The sequence below is a fragment of the Dermacentor variabilis genome, chromosome 10 (genome assembly GCF_050947875.1).
Source record: "Dermacentor variabilis isolate Ectoservices chromosome 10, ASM5094787v1, whole genome shotgun sequence".
Taxonomy (NCBI): Eukaryota; Metazoa; Arthropoda; class Arachnida; order Ixodida; family Ixodidae; genus Dermacentor; species Dermacentor variabilis.
Genome location: NC_134577.1, coordinates 17,469,267 through 17,484,036, shown reverse-complemented (window position 1 = coordinate 17,484,036; position 14,770 = coordinate 17,469,267). Strand labels below are relative to the sequence as shown.

Below are 14,770 nucleotides of genomic sequence, written 5' to 3'. Positions count from 1 at the left end.
TATTTTTTGAAGAGGCCTGAAATAGTGGTTAGTAGTGGAAAAAGGTTTTTTATTTGTCGGCGTTGAGTTTCTCAACTGAACACGCAACACTTACCATAAAATATAGTTAGTGATACGATTGCTAAGTTTCCACGGCCGTTTAAGAGCCGTGGGTGTAAATTCTCATATGACCGCTCGCACTTATAGCTAGTGGGCACAAGTATAAGACGAAGACTCATTTGAAATTTTTACATCGAAGCTGCATATGGCTAGCCGATTCTTCCGTCCGTCCGTCTGTCGGCCGCCTGTACGCCGAAAACTCCTCCGGCGTAAGTCCACGCGCATGCGAGAAATAAGAAGAGAGAAATAGAGGCGTGCGGATTAGCAAACACCACCCAGATAGCACAGGGCCTGCTTACTCCGATCCATGAAGTCATGCTACCTGGCCCGAAATTTCTATTGACAAGGCCGGTGTGATGAAAGCGGTGACGTCAAAATCACTGCTGCCTACTCGGGAGCATCCGAATTCGATTCTATGGCAATCGGGCCCGGTAACATGACGTCATGGATGGAAATGCAAAGGCCTTGTGCTATCTAGGTGGTGTTGCATTAACTGCGCTGGTAGTGACGGCGTTGCTCTCCGTTGCAGCCGAGCGCGCACGCAGCAGTTTCTCTCCGGTTCCGAAATGGCTAGGCCACGCGCCTGCTCCTCCGGAGCAGGCACCTTTCTATCAGCAACGCCGCGAGCAGAACCGGTAACGAGCTCGTCTACGCCATGTCGATGCTGCAGCCCAGGCTCAAGAACAGGCTAGTGCAGCCGAGCGCAAACAGCAAATGCGCACTGAGGACCCGGCAACCTATCGAGCCGTCATTTACTGAACCGTGGGGATTAACCTGATGGATAAATACCGGGGCCGCACGTTTCAGCCTCGCTTGTTAACCATGTGTACGGAGTGCTAGGGCGGTGATTTTTTTCTTACCCTTGTCTCACTGCACATAACGTTTTTTTAAACAAAGCAACTGTGCAGCGGGTCATGAGGCAGCTCTGAAGGAACATTACTTTGTTCTGATGTTGGAAAGGGCGCTGTCAGGAAACGACACAATGAAGAAAAAATTGACAAAAGTGACTTTTTCTAAAGGGCAGAGACCTTGACTTGGGGTGTGTAGACTGTTATTCTTGCACAGGTAGTTCAGTGAGACATACATGTCTTTGCCAAACGAAGTTTATTCCTTTATTCGTTCTGAATTTGGACCTAATACCCACAGGGAATGATCTCTCAGGGACTGGATGCTAAATATGCACAGACCCAATACACTTGTCACTGACGTATTGAGGGAACACCATAGCACTACAACTAGGACAGTTCTAGCTTATTTCAAACACATTGTGATTTTCTTGACATCTTAAAAGCATGGAGGCGTGGAGCTCAGCTGCGGCACTAAATAGCAATGAATATTTATAAATAATTGTAGGCCAAGTAGTAATGTGAGTTTAGCTGATGTGAGAGCAGCTTACGCCATATTTCTTGGCACTGTGCTTACCCATCTCTCTCCATCAAAACAGAAAGTTATATGAGATGTTGTGCTGCCAGCAATACAGTCAGTCAGGCTCGTTTACATCATTTCGTGTAGAAAAAATGGCAGGTTATAAGGCTTATTATGTCAGAAATGCTTGTTTTGTACCCTGTATTAGGTGTGAAGCATTTTTTTCTCTGCCTGCATGTACTCTTTCTGTGCAGCCATAAGTACCCGTGTTAGTATGCGTAACTGGCATACTGAGCGAACATATAAATTAGGTTGAAAATTAGAACAATCACATGATTAGAAATGGCTGCTATCGGTTTTTACAAGCCCTTAGTTTAGTAACGAGAAAGTAAAAGGACAGTTCTTCCAAAGGTCCTCAATTTCATGGACGAATAACTTTCGACTGAATTTCGCCTTCATTGGTGTTACAAAACTATGAAGACAGATATTACAGCGAGAAGCTGGATCGTATTTTGAGAATGTTCTAACTGCTCTTAGTCGGCACGTTCTTGAAATTGAGGCAAGCTTAGCATATTCTTGCCGACATAGAATGTTGGTACTATTAAGACATTGTCGTTTTGCTGTAGGGCAACTGTGTCTCCATTACTATTCCTCAATGTTTGCAGAACACTTAATCTTCACAAAGAAAGCATATGAAGTACCCTCTCGATGTTATCCTAATTCCTCGCGCGCTTGCACCTCTTCTATAGGGTGTCCCAGCTAAGGTTAGTCAGGCTGTTCAACAAAAACAAAGATTTAAAAAACACAGTGCATGATACGATTATAAGGCCTAAGGTGTTCGGTTGTCATAAGTTTGATGACGGAACACTGTAGGCCTTATAAATGTATCAGGCACCATGTTTTTTAAACTATTTATTTTCGTTGAACAGCTTCGCTAACGTTATCTGGGACACGGGGTATAAATTAATCGCGTCATTCTTAGTTTTATGTTGTAATATTGTTTGTGGGTCCTCAAAAACACATTGTTTGAACACAATCTCTTGTTTCAGCCTTTCTGTAATACCCCTTTCATGTATTTAAGAAGAGCTCATGTGGGTGAGTCAAGAGAGAATACAAAAACCATCTCTTGCAGCTTTTCTTTTTCAACGTGTAAATAAACAAAGTGCTTTCATGAGCAAATAGATCGGAACACTTAGAGGAGCACCGTCGCCACTAATGCCCAGTAGAGAGAGCGCGTTCCGAGCGCTGAAATATGTATGTCTATGCTTTGTCAAAAGTTTTTACGACACCAAAAGAGGAAGTCATGGGTAGGCAATATGAGGCCGTAGGAAAGCTGATGAAAGTGTTGTAGGTTTTTTTTTAAAATAAGACTACTGCTTACCATTCGTTTAATCTGCTGTTTTGATAATGCTACGTACTCGTGCTGTGTCACGAAAAACAGCCATATTGAATTACATTGGAAGGTTTTTCGTTCTTAGATGACTGTGCAGTTACTTTGAGCGCGACATCCTCATGTAACATATGTTTGGGGCCATCTTTGCTCCAGCTTAATGGTGATAGGATCAGTAAAGCGGCCGCACGGAAGGCTTGGGTCACCCTACATGGAAGGTCACGATGCGGCTCTTCAGGTACCGTTATTGAGTGCTGTGAAGTCGGGCGCGGATCATCATTCAACTGAGCCACCATCAACAACTCCATCTAATCCATGTTACCTGAAAAAAATTGCAACCAAAACATGCGCTACACAGTTGGGCCGGCCTTATGCCTCCTCAGCGAATTTTTCGTTCCACCGCCTTTTATTGATGCTGCTTTGCACACGACAAATTATGATGCATTGAAATCGCCAGAGAGATATTTATGACATGGCGAAGCCATGAACGGAGCCCCTTCTGCTTGCTTTCGACCGTGCATTCCCAGAAATATTACACACCTGATAGCGACGCCGCGCGCAACCTCAGAAGCTGCTGCTCATTTTGTTTGTATGACATGGCACACTAGGTTCCATTATATCAATGAACTTTTAACGCACGCTATGCCGTTAAGTGAACGGTTTCATACATTCATCTGCAAAATCGCACGGCGTTTCTTTGACAAGAAATAATGAAGCTTCTGCCAAGCCAACTCGAATGCTTTAAAGCCTAAGGTTCAGTTAACTGCCGCAATGTTTTTTTTACTTCGCTATTGGTTTGTATTATCCTGTATTACCTGGGTTTGTATGAAGACAGCTGTAGTGATGTACTGTCAACAAAAGGTAAAGTTTTGCACAGGAACTTCATCTGGGGCCCGGGGCCCTGTTCTTGTATTCAGGTATTCTTTTGATTTGATGTCCAGAGCATCATCTAGCGTGACCGTTAGGTTAGGCTGTGTCGTACACAGCCCGCCATGTCGAACAGCACTCGTGTGCCACACAGGAAATCTGCGAAAGCGTTTTGCTTATACAAGGAAACTGGTCATTTCGCATGGCTGGTCTTGTACGGAAAGTGAGAGAATAAAAGCATTTTATCGTAGCCAGTACAGGTGCGCAAGGGCATAACTTTCGTGATGTGAGCCGATGGAATAAATATATTCAGCGATAAGTTATTTTCATAGTGTTAGGATTGAGCATGTATTACTTGATGAATAAGGGTTAATGCAAATGAATAAGCTAAGGTAAAACCATTTTTTAAATGCCAATTTTTCAGCTTTGCCGGAAATGCATTTTTTTGTGTGATTCAGCCTAAGCGAACAGTACATCGTTAGGACAAATTGCCATGACAAGTATACAAGCAAAGATTTTTTCAAGGCCAGGAACAAGGTGTCCTCTTTGTGTAGTAGACGTGTCGGAATATGTTTTACACATTTGTTAGGCTACTCCCTCGGATTAATCGCACTACAATTTACATGACTAAGTCATTGAGAAGCTCGGCTCTAATTTGCGCTCAGCATGTTCACTCCCGCGTATGATTACCGCATAGAACGTATCCTGTTTTGAAAAAGCCTATACCCACAACGAGCGATACCAATCCTCGAACAAATTTCACTGAGCATTAGTACAGGCCTTTCTGGTAACACTGGTCACCACTTTGAATCAAGGCCTGATTTTGCTGGAATTCATATCTAGTTTCGCCTAATTTAGCCAACTTTGCACACACTGCGTTCGCCTTCAGAGTAGCTCTCACTAAGCCTCGCCGGTTTACTGCCTCTGTTGTAATGGTCAATCCAAAGGGAGTTCGTTTCAGTTGCTTCATTCAGAGAGTCAACGTTGACAGCTGGCACACGTTAACCACTGTCACTTCTAAGTGGCCAGAGGGTCAAGAAGTTTGTTCATATGACATTCACGCAAGTCATTCCCACAGGCACAGACACAATGCACACAGTCTTCAGAAAAAAGATAGGAGGATGCCGTCCTTGGCAGCGAAGGTCGGCCTTCACACAGTCGAAGGTGTCGTGTGAAGCTGGTGGTTCGAGACGTAGCACTCCGCAGAGTTCCATTCTAAAGACAAAGGGTGGGAATAAAATAACAGGATAGATTCTTTGGGCATTCGTTGAGAGTCACTAAAAACTTCAGCAAGTGATGTAATTTTTGCCAGCTTACCAAAAACATGTCCCAAAAGCATCATTTACAGATCTTACTGTTATTCGGTGCTTTAACAAGATCGATACAGTTGAAAGGTATCTGCAGATTTCAATTGCCGCCATGATTAACCCTATAAGAGAGAGACACCCTGTTACATGACAGGGCATTATTGTTTAGGAAGAAGTGAGAAGAGATATTCTTGAATGCTAATTGCGCCGTATTGAGCGAGCTAGTAGTTTGTGCATTTTGCAATACTTCCTGTGTCTCTGACAGCTAGCTGTAGTCTGTTTTTTTTCTTCACAAGGTCAGTTCTACGCGCAGTCTGGAGGCACGACCCGTTTTTGTCCCCTGAGTGGACAGTGATGGATTGCCATGGAAGACTCTCTGGGAAAAAGCGAGTAATGGGCTAACGAGTGGGTAATAAGATTGCGTCTAGAAGCAGAAGTTCTCCTGCCCTTAAAGTATGTGCTCGGCCTTGGTAGCCAGAGTTTGGCATGGCGTTTTGATGTTCCGTGAAGCCGAAAGCTGTAGGAGGACAGGCATGCAGTTGGGCACGCTGTGACTCTAATGAGAAGGGTTGCAGGCACGGATGGACAGTGCTGCAGAGTGGGCAGCTGAGCGCAAGGTCGCAATTAATGAGTGCTTGAAGAAGGGGGCAGCATCACAGTGAGCATTAGCACGCGCCTCTGGCGTCTCTGAGGGCAGTCAGGCGTACAGAAAGCGAAAAGGGGTGAGGCTAGCTGAAGAAAGTGGGAAGGTTTTGTTATAGAGTTAGTAACAATTAGTTTATTGTTTGCAGATGGTCTTTCACGGTTGTTTCATATAGGTGATCTAATGGGAGGACACAGCGTTTGTCACTCATTCCATTATTTTGTTTCGCTTACTGAAACTTTTCTGGTGACTAAACTATTGTCACCGATGTTGCAATTGAAACGTTAGTGAAAGGTATAACTGTGCCTCCAGAAAGAGAAAATAACTCAGGTGACAGGGGAGATTAAACTGAACGTATGATCTAAGCATATCTGTCATAATGAGGTTTGTAGTATATTTGCTAGTTCTGCTGTTCTCTTGCGCGAATGAAGAACTCGTCGCCCGAATGGCCTTAGATCGACTGCTTGAGATGAACATGAGATAGACTTTCGTTATTGCAGCTTAATATTACTTTAAAATATCGGCATCTTTCTAGCTATATAAGTATACACATATTTTGTTTCTTGATGTCAGTTGTAGTGGACGTTAGCGGAGGTTTATGCGATGAAGAAAGCGAAATAAATGCATTTGTCTGAGTTTCGTTAGGGGAAACATCACCTAAATATTGTTTTTCTATATTGCGCAGGTTAATTTTGGAGTACTAAGTTTTGACACTGCGAATTGTGTGCGGATCGCAGAATGAACTTATATTTAGCTCGAGGAGGTGTGTGTTTGTGATAATGCAGGAAAAAGTGAAGTAGAGCGAAGGTGATTACGCAAGCGGAAATGACGCACGATGCAGCGAACTGGGTTGAGGAAAGGAACACACACGGAGGCAAGTGATGTGAGGCAGACGCCGAGAGGTTTATTTAGCATGGCCGAGAAAGAACACACAGGAGGGTTAAATGCTCGCAGCAGGCAGAGAAAAAAGCATTGACAGAGGCACGCCAGAGAGAGAAAGATGACTGCAGCTAGTGACGCGACAAGCACGAGCTTCGTTCTGGACCTATGACCGTGACACTGAGCATCGCAAAGTTTATCTTTTCAATACATGTCGTGCTATCGTCTCTGCTCATTAACCAGGTGGTCTGTGAGCGTAAATTAAGTTCACTGTCATAATATTAGCATCCGTGGAGCACGGCTTATTCTGCCAGAAAAATGCGATAATTCAAGTGTCTGACTTAGAGTTGTCAGCTTAGAGACCGTGATTATATGCACGTGTCTGTAGTATGTCCCTTAAAATGTATTTTTCAGGAGTTTTGTAAAACATTGTTACTTAGAGAATAAACGAAACTAAGCAAAGCTCTTGCTTATGAGCAACGACGGTGCAACGTCTTAATTACTCATATTTGTATTTAACTAGCACACACTACTACATCAGCTGCCTCTTGAGCCGATAAGGTGCCAGCGCTCGTAATTTAAGCTTTCAATGCCTTCTCAGCCGTAAAAAACCAGTGGTCATAAGTCCAGAGATGCATGTTGCATGTTTTAAATAGATACAGAGTACAGTAATGTTTATGTGCAAGGCTGACAGAGATACAACATTGAAGTGAATGCGAAAGAGCGAACATGCAATGATACGGCATGCTGCTATAAGTACAACACCGAAGCTAGCTCGTGTCTTGCGGTAAATTACGCTCTTTGTTGCTTTAATCTAGTACCCTGATGTGTGTTATGAGCACACATTTGAACACATTCTCAGGCACAATTCAGCATTGAACGCAAAAATGCGACAGAAAAGTGAGTAATCATCAGTAATCTCTACCGCATCTGAACTCTTGCAAGCTAAACTTGAGGCAAAGCATTTGTGGTCGCTGGTGTACGAGTACAGCTGACAGCACTGCGGTTCGAGATTGTGGTACGACACATCTCTCTAGCATTTTTCGACGTTCTGCTCTAAAGTAGACTTTCAAACGTGCAAAAGCGTAGAACATCCAACTCATTCTTAGAAGTAGGGTAACCTTAGTCTTGCCTACTACGGCTATACGTGACCTGAGCACAGTATCTAGACTGAGTACTAGGTGGAGACTATGCCTGAATATTGCACATTTAAAGCGAAAAAGTGCAGAATGCATACGCGACTAGGATTAGAAATCGTCGAAATTGCTTGTATATTGCCTATCAACTGCACATTTTTGCTAAGCCTTAAAATCTGCTTGCTACATGAGCTGCTTTGGAAAGCTTTTATGGAAGTTTTACTGATGTTAATTATCTGTGCTAGCAAGCGGCTTTAAGACGCTAATGGAAATGACAGCATATGAGAAATTCGTGTTAGTTTGTTCAAAAATGTGTAAACTTGGCTAGCAAAAATGGCAGTGTTTTTTTGTTCGCAAGCAAAATTTCTCTTATTGCTTCCCTTATGCTCCGATATTTTCAGGCTGATTGTGCTGTAATTTCACATCAAAGTTTTTGTTTCGATGGTCAAGCATTATCTCAGAGTAAACATCCCAGCGAGCAAATCTCCACATGAAGCAGGACACTATTGCTTCATTAAATTGGGTAGAATAAATGCCTGACCATACTCAGCATTTACCCTTCGAACGACAGTAGCATGCATACTATGTGTTACAGGGAAGCCTGCTTTTTTAACCAAGTGGTATTTTGATCTGGACGCGCGCGTCGCATGCATGTCAGTCTTGAGCCTAGAATTGCTCTGTAGCCGCTGATAAGAAAGGAAATACAGCTCCCAATTACTTAACATGTCTTCAAACATTTTCTTTGTGTCGACTTGTGAAGTATGAAATTAATTTATATCGCTTACATATTCTGTCTCAACAGGAAGAAATACGTTTAAAAGATCACAGACAAAATGATGTCACAAAAGTTAGGTCAGGATTTCGTCTGACACTTTTAGCTCCCAGGCCGTTGCACGTGTTGCGCAATGCAACGTGGTGTGAGGCTGGCAGATAACGTTGTTTCAGATTTGAGATTAATAGTTACTAGAAAAATACGATTTGCATAAATCGAATAGATACAGCGATAAAACATGGTTAGAACGTGTTTTACAGCCTCTCTTTGGAGGAAAACAACTACAAAGAACAATGGAAACAATGTGAAGAGTTGTAATGCATGCGCTATAATATAAACAAATAAATTAGATTAATATCTGCTAACATACGTCTTAAAACACTCTGAAACACAGCAAGTATACTCTTTCAAATGCAAGTTTACAAGTAAATACAGAAGGAGGAGGTCTCAAAGTAGCAAGAATGAGAGTGAGAACTTCTTAAATACCACTCAACCACATCCGCAAACTTCTTTCTCAAAAATAGACTAGTTAGGAGATGATTCCACCTCTCCGCCTCAGACGTACACACTCACTCATCACAAGGCAAATTAGCACTGTTCAGACCACAGGACAAAGCTGAGTACAAGATAACATCGAACACAGTTATTGCCACTGTCAAGGCAAGAGCCGCCTTTGAGAATGGCAACTGTACAAACGGAGTACACTTAACAACACACTGCTGTGCCAGAGCGACACAACCGCTACACGATGGCAGCGCAAATCGAAATTGCCGTAGCCCAGCTGACTCCAACGGAACGCGCATCGAGGTCACCGAAGCAGCAGACGCAACACAGCTGCTGTCAAAACGGAGGACGCAACGCCACACGTGCACACACCCTACTCTAGGCAAATACATTTACCGGATAAACTCGAGGAGAGCTGACGACACCGAAACACTTGTACCTACACTAGAGAGAGAGGAGATTAGGTACGCGGTTACGAACGTCGCGGCTAGACCGCTGCCCTATGCACTTCACTTTCTAGTCTATACACCATAACGACAGCAAAGGAGTCGGCGCCGCGAAACGTAATGAGATCAGCGTCTGGCAAACTTCACAGAGGACAAACGTGTACCTTCACTTCTCCCCGCCTTTTTCTACGAGCTAAAAATATGTGGACGTCAGCGTTGAGAACGTGCCTTGTAAATAGTCATGTTCTTACGATGATCTTAAAGCGTGCCCTGCCTCGTGTACTGGCGCTCTAAAAATATGGCAGTTTGTGATCCTTCTAAAAGCTCGCAAAGTGTACCTGCGCCTCCACAGGTACATAGAAATGAATTTTCTTCAATGAGAACTTAGGAGTGGCTACTGTGGAAAGAACCAAGAAAAGTTACAGTGTGGTTTTAGTAGAAAATTGGTCAGCTGCAGTATTTTAGTAGTTGGCTTATGCGTAATATATGCCAAACAAATCATTAGTCTTTATGAATAATCAAAATTATATAGAGTAACTGAATGGTCGGATCTTCTGGCTTCTTTAAGGTCGCGTGTCTTGAGGTAAAGCTAATTGGTGTAAATGACCGCCACACTGTACGTACAAGACGAGGTGGAGCGCAGGCAAGGCTACTCGTTATAAGCTGAAGCAATCGGTAGTGGTAAATTGGAAAGTCATCACGACGAGAGCGAGGGTGACGTGGGGAGTGAGTGAGAAAATGCAGGACTTCTAAACAGCGGCCCGGGCTGCCTCTTCCAGAAGTGCCGAAAGGCATAAACGCCAAGCCGGGTGTGTCGTCTGCAGAAAGCAAACCGGGATTGGGGCCACCCACTTCAAAAGCCTGAGGACAGGAAAACAACCCCGCCTTTACAAGGTCAGAAGGTGGGGTAGGAACAACCGGCCATGGTTGTTCTGAGCCCGAAGACCCCAAGAGGACTGCGAGGTCCAAGAGATTTGCAATTAATCTCGGCCATAAAACGCAGGCACCTCAATAGCACGCTGAAAAATCGGCCATGCCTAGACTGAGCCTGCGTTGACGGTGCAGAGTCTGTCTTCTGCAATAAAAGGGAGGGCGCGGCGTGTGCCAGCGCGAGAACCAGGCTGCTGAAACAGTATTCCAAAGACTTGGTCTGACGTCTGAGTGTAGTACCTGCCTATTAAATGAGTGCCTGCACAGCCAAGAATAGGTGGGCGGGAGTGGTCGACAGGTCCGACTGTGGCGTCGTCTGTCGCTCCTCGCAAGCAAATTCAGCTGATCGGCCGTTGCTCTTGAGGCCTCACTCAACCACAGCTACCTAGCTCGACCATCCGATCAGAGAGGCGCTCCGCGCGGTCGAACGCGTCCCTGGGCACCATCTGGAGGCTGCTGTTGGAGATGGAGCTAGCCTTGCGACTGCTGCTTGTCCCGGGCTCGCTACACTCGTCAATGGAGACGATGACGTTCCGCGCCCTCTGGGCGAGCAACGCCTCGACGGTGTAGGGGGGCGGTGGTCCGCCGTCCGTGAGGAGCGTGAAGTCGGACGTCTCGAAGGCCAGCGACGAGCGGAAGGTGGACCGGAAGCCGGACGGGAAGGTGACCGACACGACCGACTTACCGTGGCGCGTGGCCCGGTGGCGGCCGCAGCAGCGCATCAGCGTGTCCCGGAAGGCCTGGCGGAACTTGAGCGACATGATGCTGTACAGGATGGGGTTGATGGTGGCGCTCACGTAGTACGTGACGCCCGAGACGTACGTGAGCAGGTTGAAGGCGATCTCGAGCGCCGGCGTGGGCACCTTGGCGTAGACGGCCATCAGGCGCTGGGCGTGGAACGGGGCCCAGCAGATGAAGAACGCCACCACCACGGCGACTGCGAACGTGCGGGAGGGGAGACGAGAGTGGTATGGTCAGCAGCTCGACACAGGCGCATCGATGCAAAACAACTAAATGGTTCCACACTTAAACAGTCTGAAACAGTCTTCTGCCATTTTCTAGGTATCGACAGCATTTGTCCATGTGAATGCAGCTGCACAATTTAGCGTATCATTGTTATATTTCGGAAAGGTGTCTGCAGTATTACATAATAAACCACGCAGGTAGAGTGTCGCCGTACTCGCATAATCATTCGTTAGCACCACTTTGCTCATTCAAATTAATGTTGCCTAAAGTAATCCCTGAAAGGAATAATAAACCTTCGTCGCAGTGGTTTGATTAGTTTAGCGTATACGGCAGTAGAAAACATTTTTCTCATTTTATGACATAGGCTTTAATAGAGAGGTTGGCGTCTTTAAGCTGGGCCGGCTACGCGTCGTCGCATGACAAACAGTATGAAATGGTAAAATGTGTAGAAAACTCTAAATAGAGTCAGAATGAACACATACAAAGCTTGGAACATGAGTCCAGGATGCCAGAGAAGATAGGCATGTACATGTACTGTTGCGTAACTGAATAAAAGCACCTAGAAATGTGCGAGAAAACACATTAAGTTTTGCAGAAGAGTGGGCGCACGCAAGCACGTCATACTTACGTAAAATATATTACTACTGAACATACAACAGGATCACTTACATGGCACATATATAATCTGTAGCATTGTTACTTTTGTATTAGCCGATACTTCTATATAAACCTGTGTGTCAGTAATTTGCCTTATTACGAGGGTTTGGTGTGACACTCCATGGTTGCTTAGTGGCTATGGTGTTGGGCTGCTAAGCGCGAGGTCACGAGATCGGATCCTGGCCACGGCGGTCGCATTTCGATGGGAGCGAAAATGCCCGTGCACTTAGATTTAGGTGCACGTTAAGGAACCGCAGATGGTCCGAATTTCCTGAGTCCCCAACTCAAGCGTGCCTCATAATGAGCTCGTTGTTTTGGCGCGTAAAACCCCGTAATTAAATGTTTTGTCATTTAATTCAAGGTTTCAAGTAATTGTATTTTTTACATTAAATGCACATCCTTTCATGCTTCGAGTTTTAAGTTCACGGTATTCTACAAAGTAATCCTGTAATAACTATATAGGGTGATAATTTTTAAGTTTTAGGGAATTTTAAAGATCGCCAGTGGCAGATAGCATATTTCTTATCCTTGAGCTGGAATATACCAAGGGCCGGACATTACTAGCACCAGAAATTGAAACACATATGAAACTAATTAGCAAAATTCACTAATTAACTTCTGAATTAATTACTTTACCACACATTGCAATTTATGAATTGTAGCCGGTGAGCTTGCAAGATGTATCTGCTTGAAATGAATTTCCAGGATGACACCAGTTTCGATATAGTATTTCCTAAAGTGTGGAACGAAATACATGGGTGTCCCAGTTACTTTCGTGCGTCAGTGCATAAAAAAGCGTTTTCTTTAAAGAAAGCAAGTGGACCAGCAGTGCATTCTTACGGCAAGTTTGATGGCGCACATCTCCAAACTATAGCGCCATTCTGGAAATTGATGCCAAGTAGATGCGCATTGAAAACTCGCCGGCTACAATTCCTAAGTTGCAATGTGTGCCGTAAACTAATTAATTCAACAGATATTCAGTGGATTTACGTTAATTAATTGGCTATGCGTTTTGATTTCTCGTGCAAATAATGTCCACCTCTCTAATATTCCAGCTCAAGGACTTGAATTATGTTATCTGCAAAAGGCCAGTTTTAAGAATTCCATATAACGTAGATCCCACTGTACAAATAAATGAACAGATAAATATTCACCGTTCAAGGTGACCTTTAGTATGCCGCAACACACTTGTTTGCTCCAGTGCACAGTGTAGCTTTCTACGTGAAACCTCCTCACTAGAAACACTTTTTTTTTAAGATTTCACAAAATGAAGTTATTGCGAAGAGAACGAGAACAAATGACTGCTGTTGATGAGCATGGAATGATTGCACTTTTTCTTGCTTGCATTTTTCTAACTTGCCTTGTATGCTTGAGTGTCCTTCCTACAAGGACCGATGTGCGATCTGCAGCATGTTATAAATTGACAAAAAAATTCGCTTTTCATACACATTTAACTCGTTTTGTCAGCGTTGCTTTCTTCATCTATATAGTTGGGCAACCAGAATATGAAGTGCGACAAAAAAGAAAGAAACGAAACTGTCCTTTTTTAACAAAATTTCTGGGTAAAAAAGGATAAAGGCGCAGCATCAGTGTCAATAAAGGCCGTGCTCCAGAAGAATGGAGACGTTCAGCTCCGCAGGCTGTACATAACATACAACTTTCTTTTCCGTTTCTCTTACTTCGAAGGTAAACTTCAATCCTCCCGGAAGCTTCCGGGCGGCTGAAAACATCGCACGACCACGTATAAGTATAGCCAAATAGCCGCGCACATTCCGCATATTGTTGTTTGCCTTCTTCGATCAACGTCTCTTGCCTGCTGCGCGGGAAGCAGTACGTGCGTTGGAGGAGCGTCGTTTAGTTTTCAACTTCTTAAACCACGAGGCGCCAGACTGTCGCCAATGGAAAGAGACGCGCTTTCGAATTTTGCGACCCTGAGTCGCGCTTTGGCGTATTTGTTTCCTCACTCGAATTTGCGAGCCGAAGAACTGCTGTCGCACAGCGCCCTCGTTTCAAGAGTGTAACGCAATATGCTCGACTGACAGCTCGCCAAGGTGACTGTGTAAAGGCCGGAAAGGAACTCGTGGCACGGCGATCGCAACCGGAGGAAATTGGGTAAACAGCGCTCGAAGGACAAACGGACCGTGCTTTGTGGAGTTTTAGCGTCTCGAGTTGCGGGAGTTTATGGAAGGGGGATCGCAGAGCTTAGCCATACACGCCGCCTCCGCCGGGCAGCTGTCGCTGCAGGATGTGAATGTTCGATGCAACTCTCGGAGTTCCCGCGACAGTGTGACATGCAAATGACCGAAATTGCCGCAGGAACTCAGAGTGCATAGAAATAGATGCAACATTCAGGTTTGGATGGTCCATGTGAGCGAGATATAAAGTAAAAACTTACACATTCTTTTCTAAAGAAAGGCATGCGTATGGAAACAAGCTAGAAGGAAAATTGATACTTTGGCCGTTCAGCAGTACGTATGAACGGTGTGGATGTACAGCACTTCGGATTGGCATTTGTTGACTTTCGGGCTACCCTACGAATTCAATTCTCCGGCTCTGTGAGTTCTACCTCATTCAGTCCGGTGCACTTTTTGTGTTCCCGTTTCTTTCTGGTTCGTCGCCGTGACCACGACGACGCTCAAAATTTCACTTCTGTTATGATGTTGCATGCCTCTGCACACAGCATTCTGTTCGCTCGTAAAATCACCGAGGCTTATTAGCCAACGTTTGATAGAAACTGTAGATTTTAATGTGAGTGGACTGGGAGAGCCATCTAAGGTAACACAAGATAATGGTGCCAATCTTTTCTTCG

At 44.6% G+C, this 14,770-nt stretch overlaps 1 protein-coding gene across 3 annotated transcripts in view; it reads right to left on the bottom strand.

Annotated features, from left to right (window-relative positions):
- Nucleotides 1-1,184: 1,184 nt before the first annotated feature.
- The window catches only part of LOC142560023 (pyrokinin-1 receptor-like), a 205,538-nt gene continuing 191,952 nt past the window's right edge, over nt 1,185-14,770 (bottom strand). For 2 of the 3 annotated variants that reach the window (XM_075671773.1, XM_075671772.1), the window contains one exon: nt 6,251-11,275. In XM_075671773.1, coding sequence (XP_075527888.1) covers nt 10,710-11,275 — 566 coding nt within the window. In that variant the 3' untranslated portion in view covers nt 6,251-10,709. Of the gene's footprint in view, nt 4,937-6,250; nt 11,276-14,770 lie in introns of those variants that run through there. The other variant, XM_075671774.1, reaches the window with a different exon arrangement.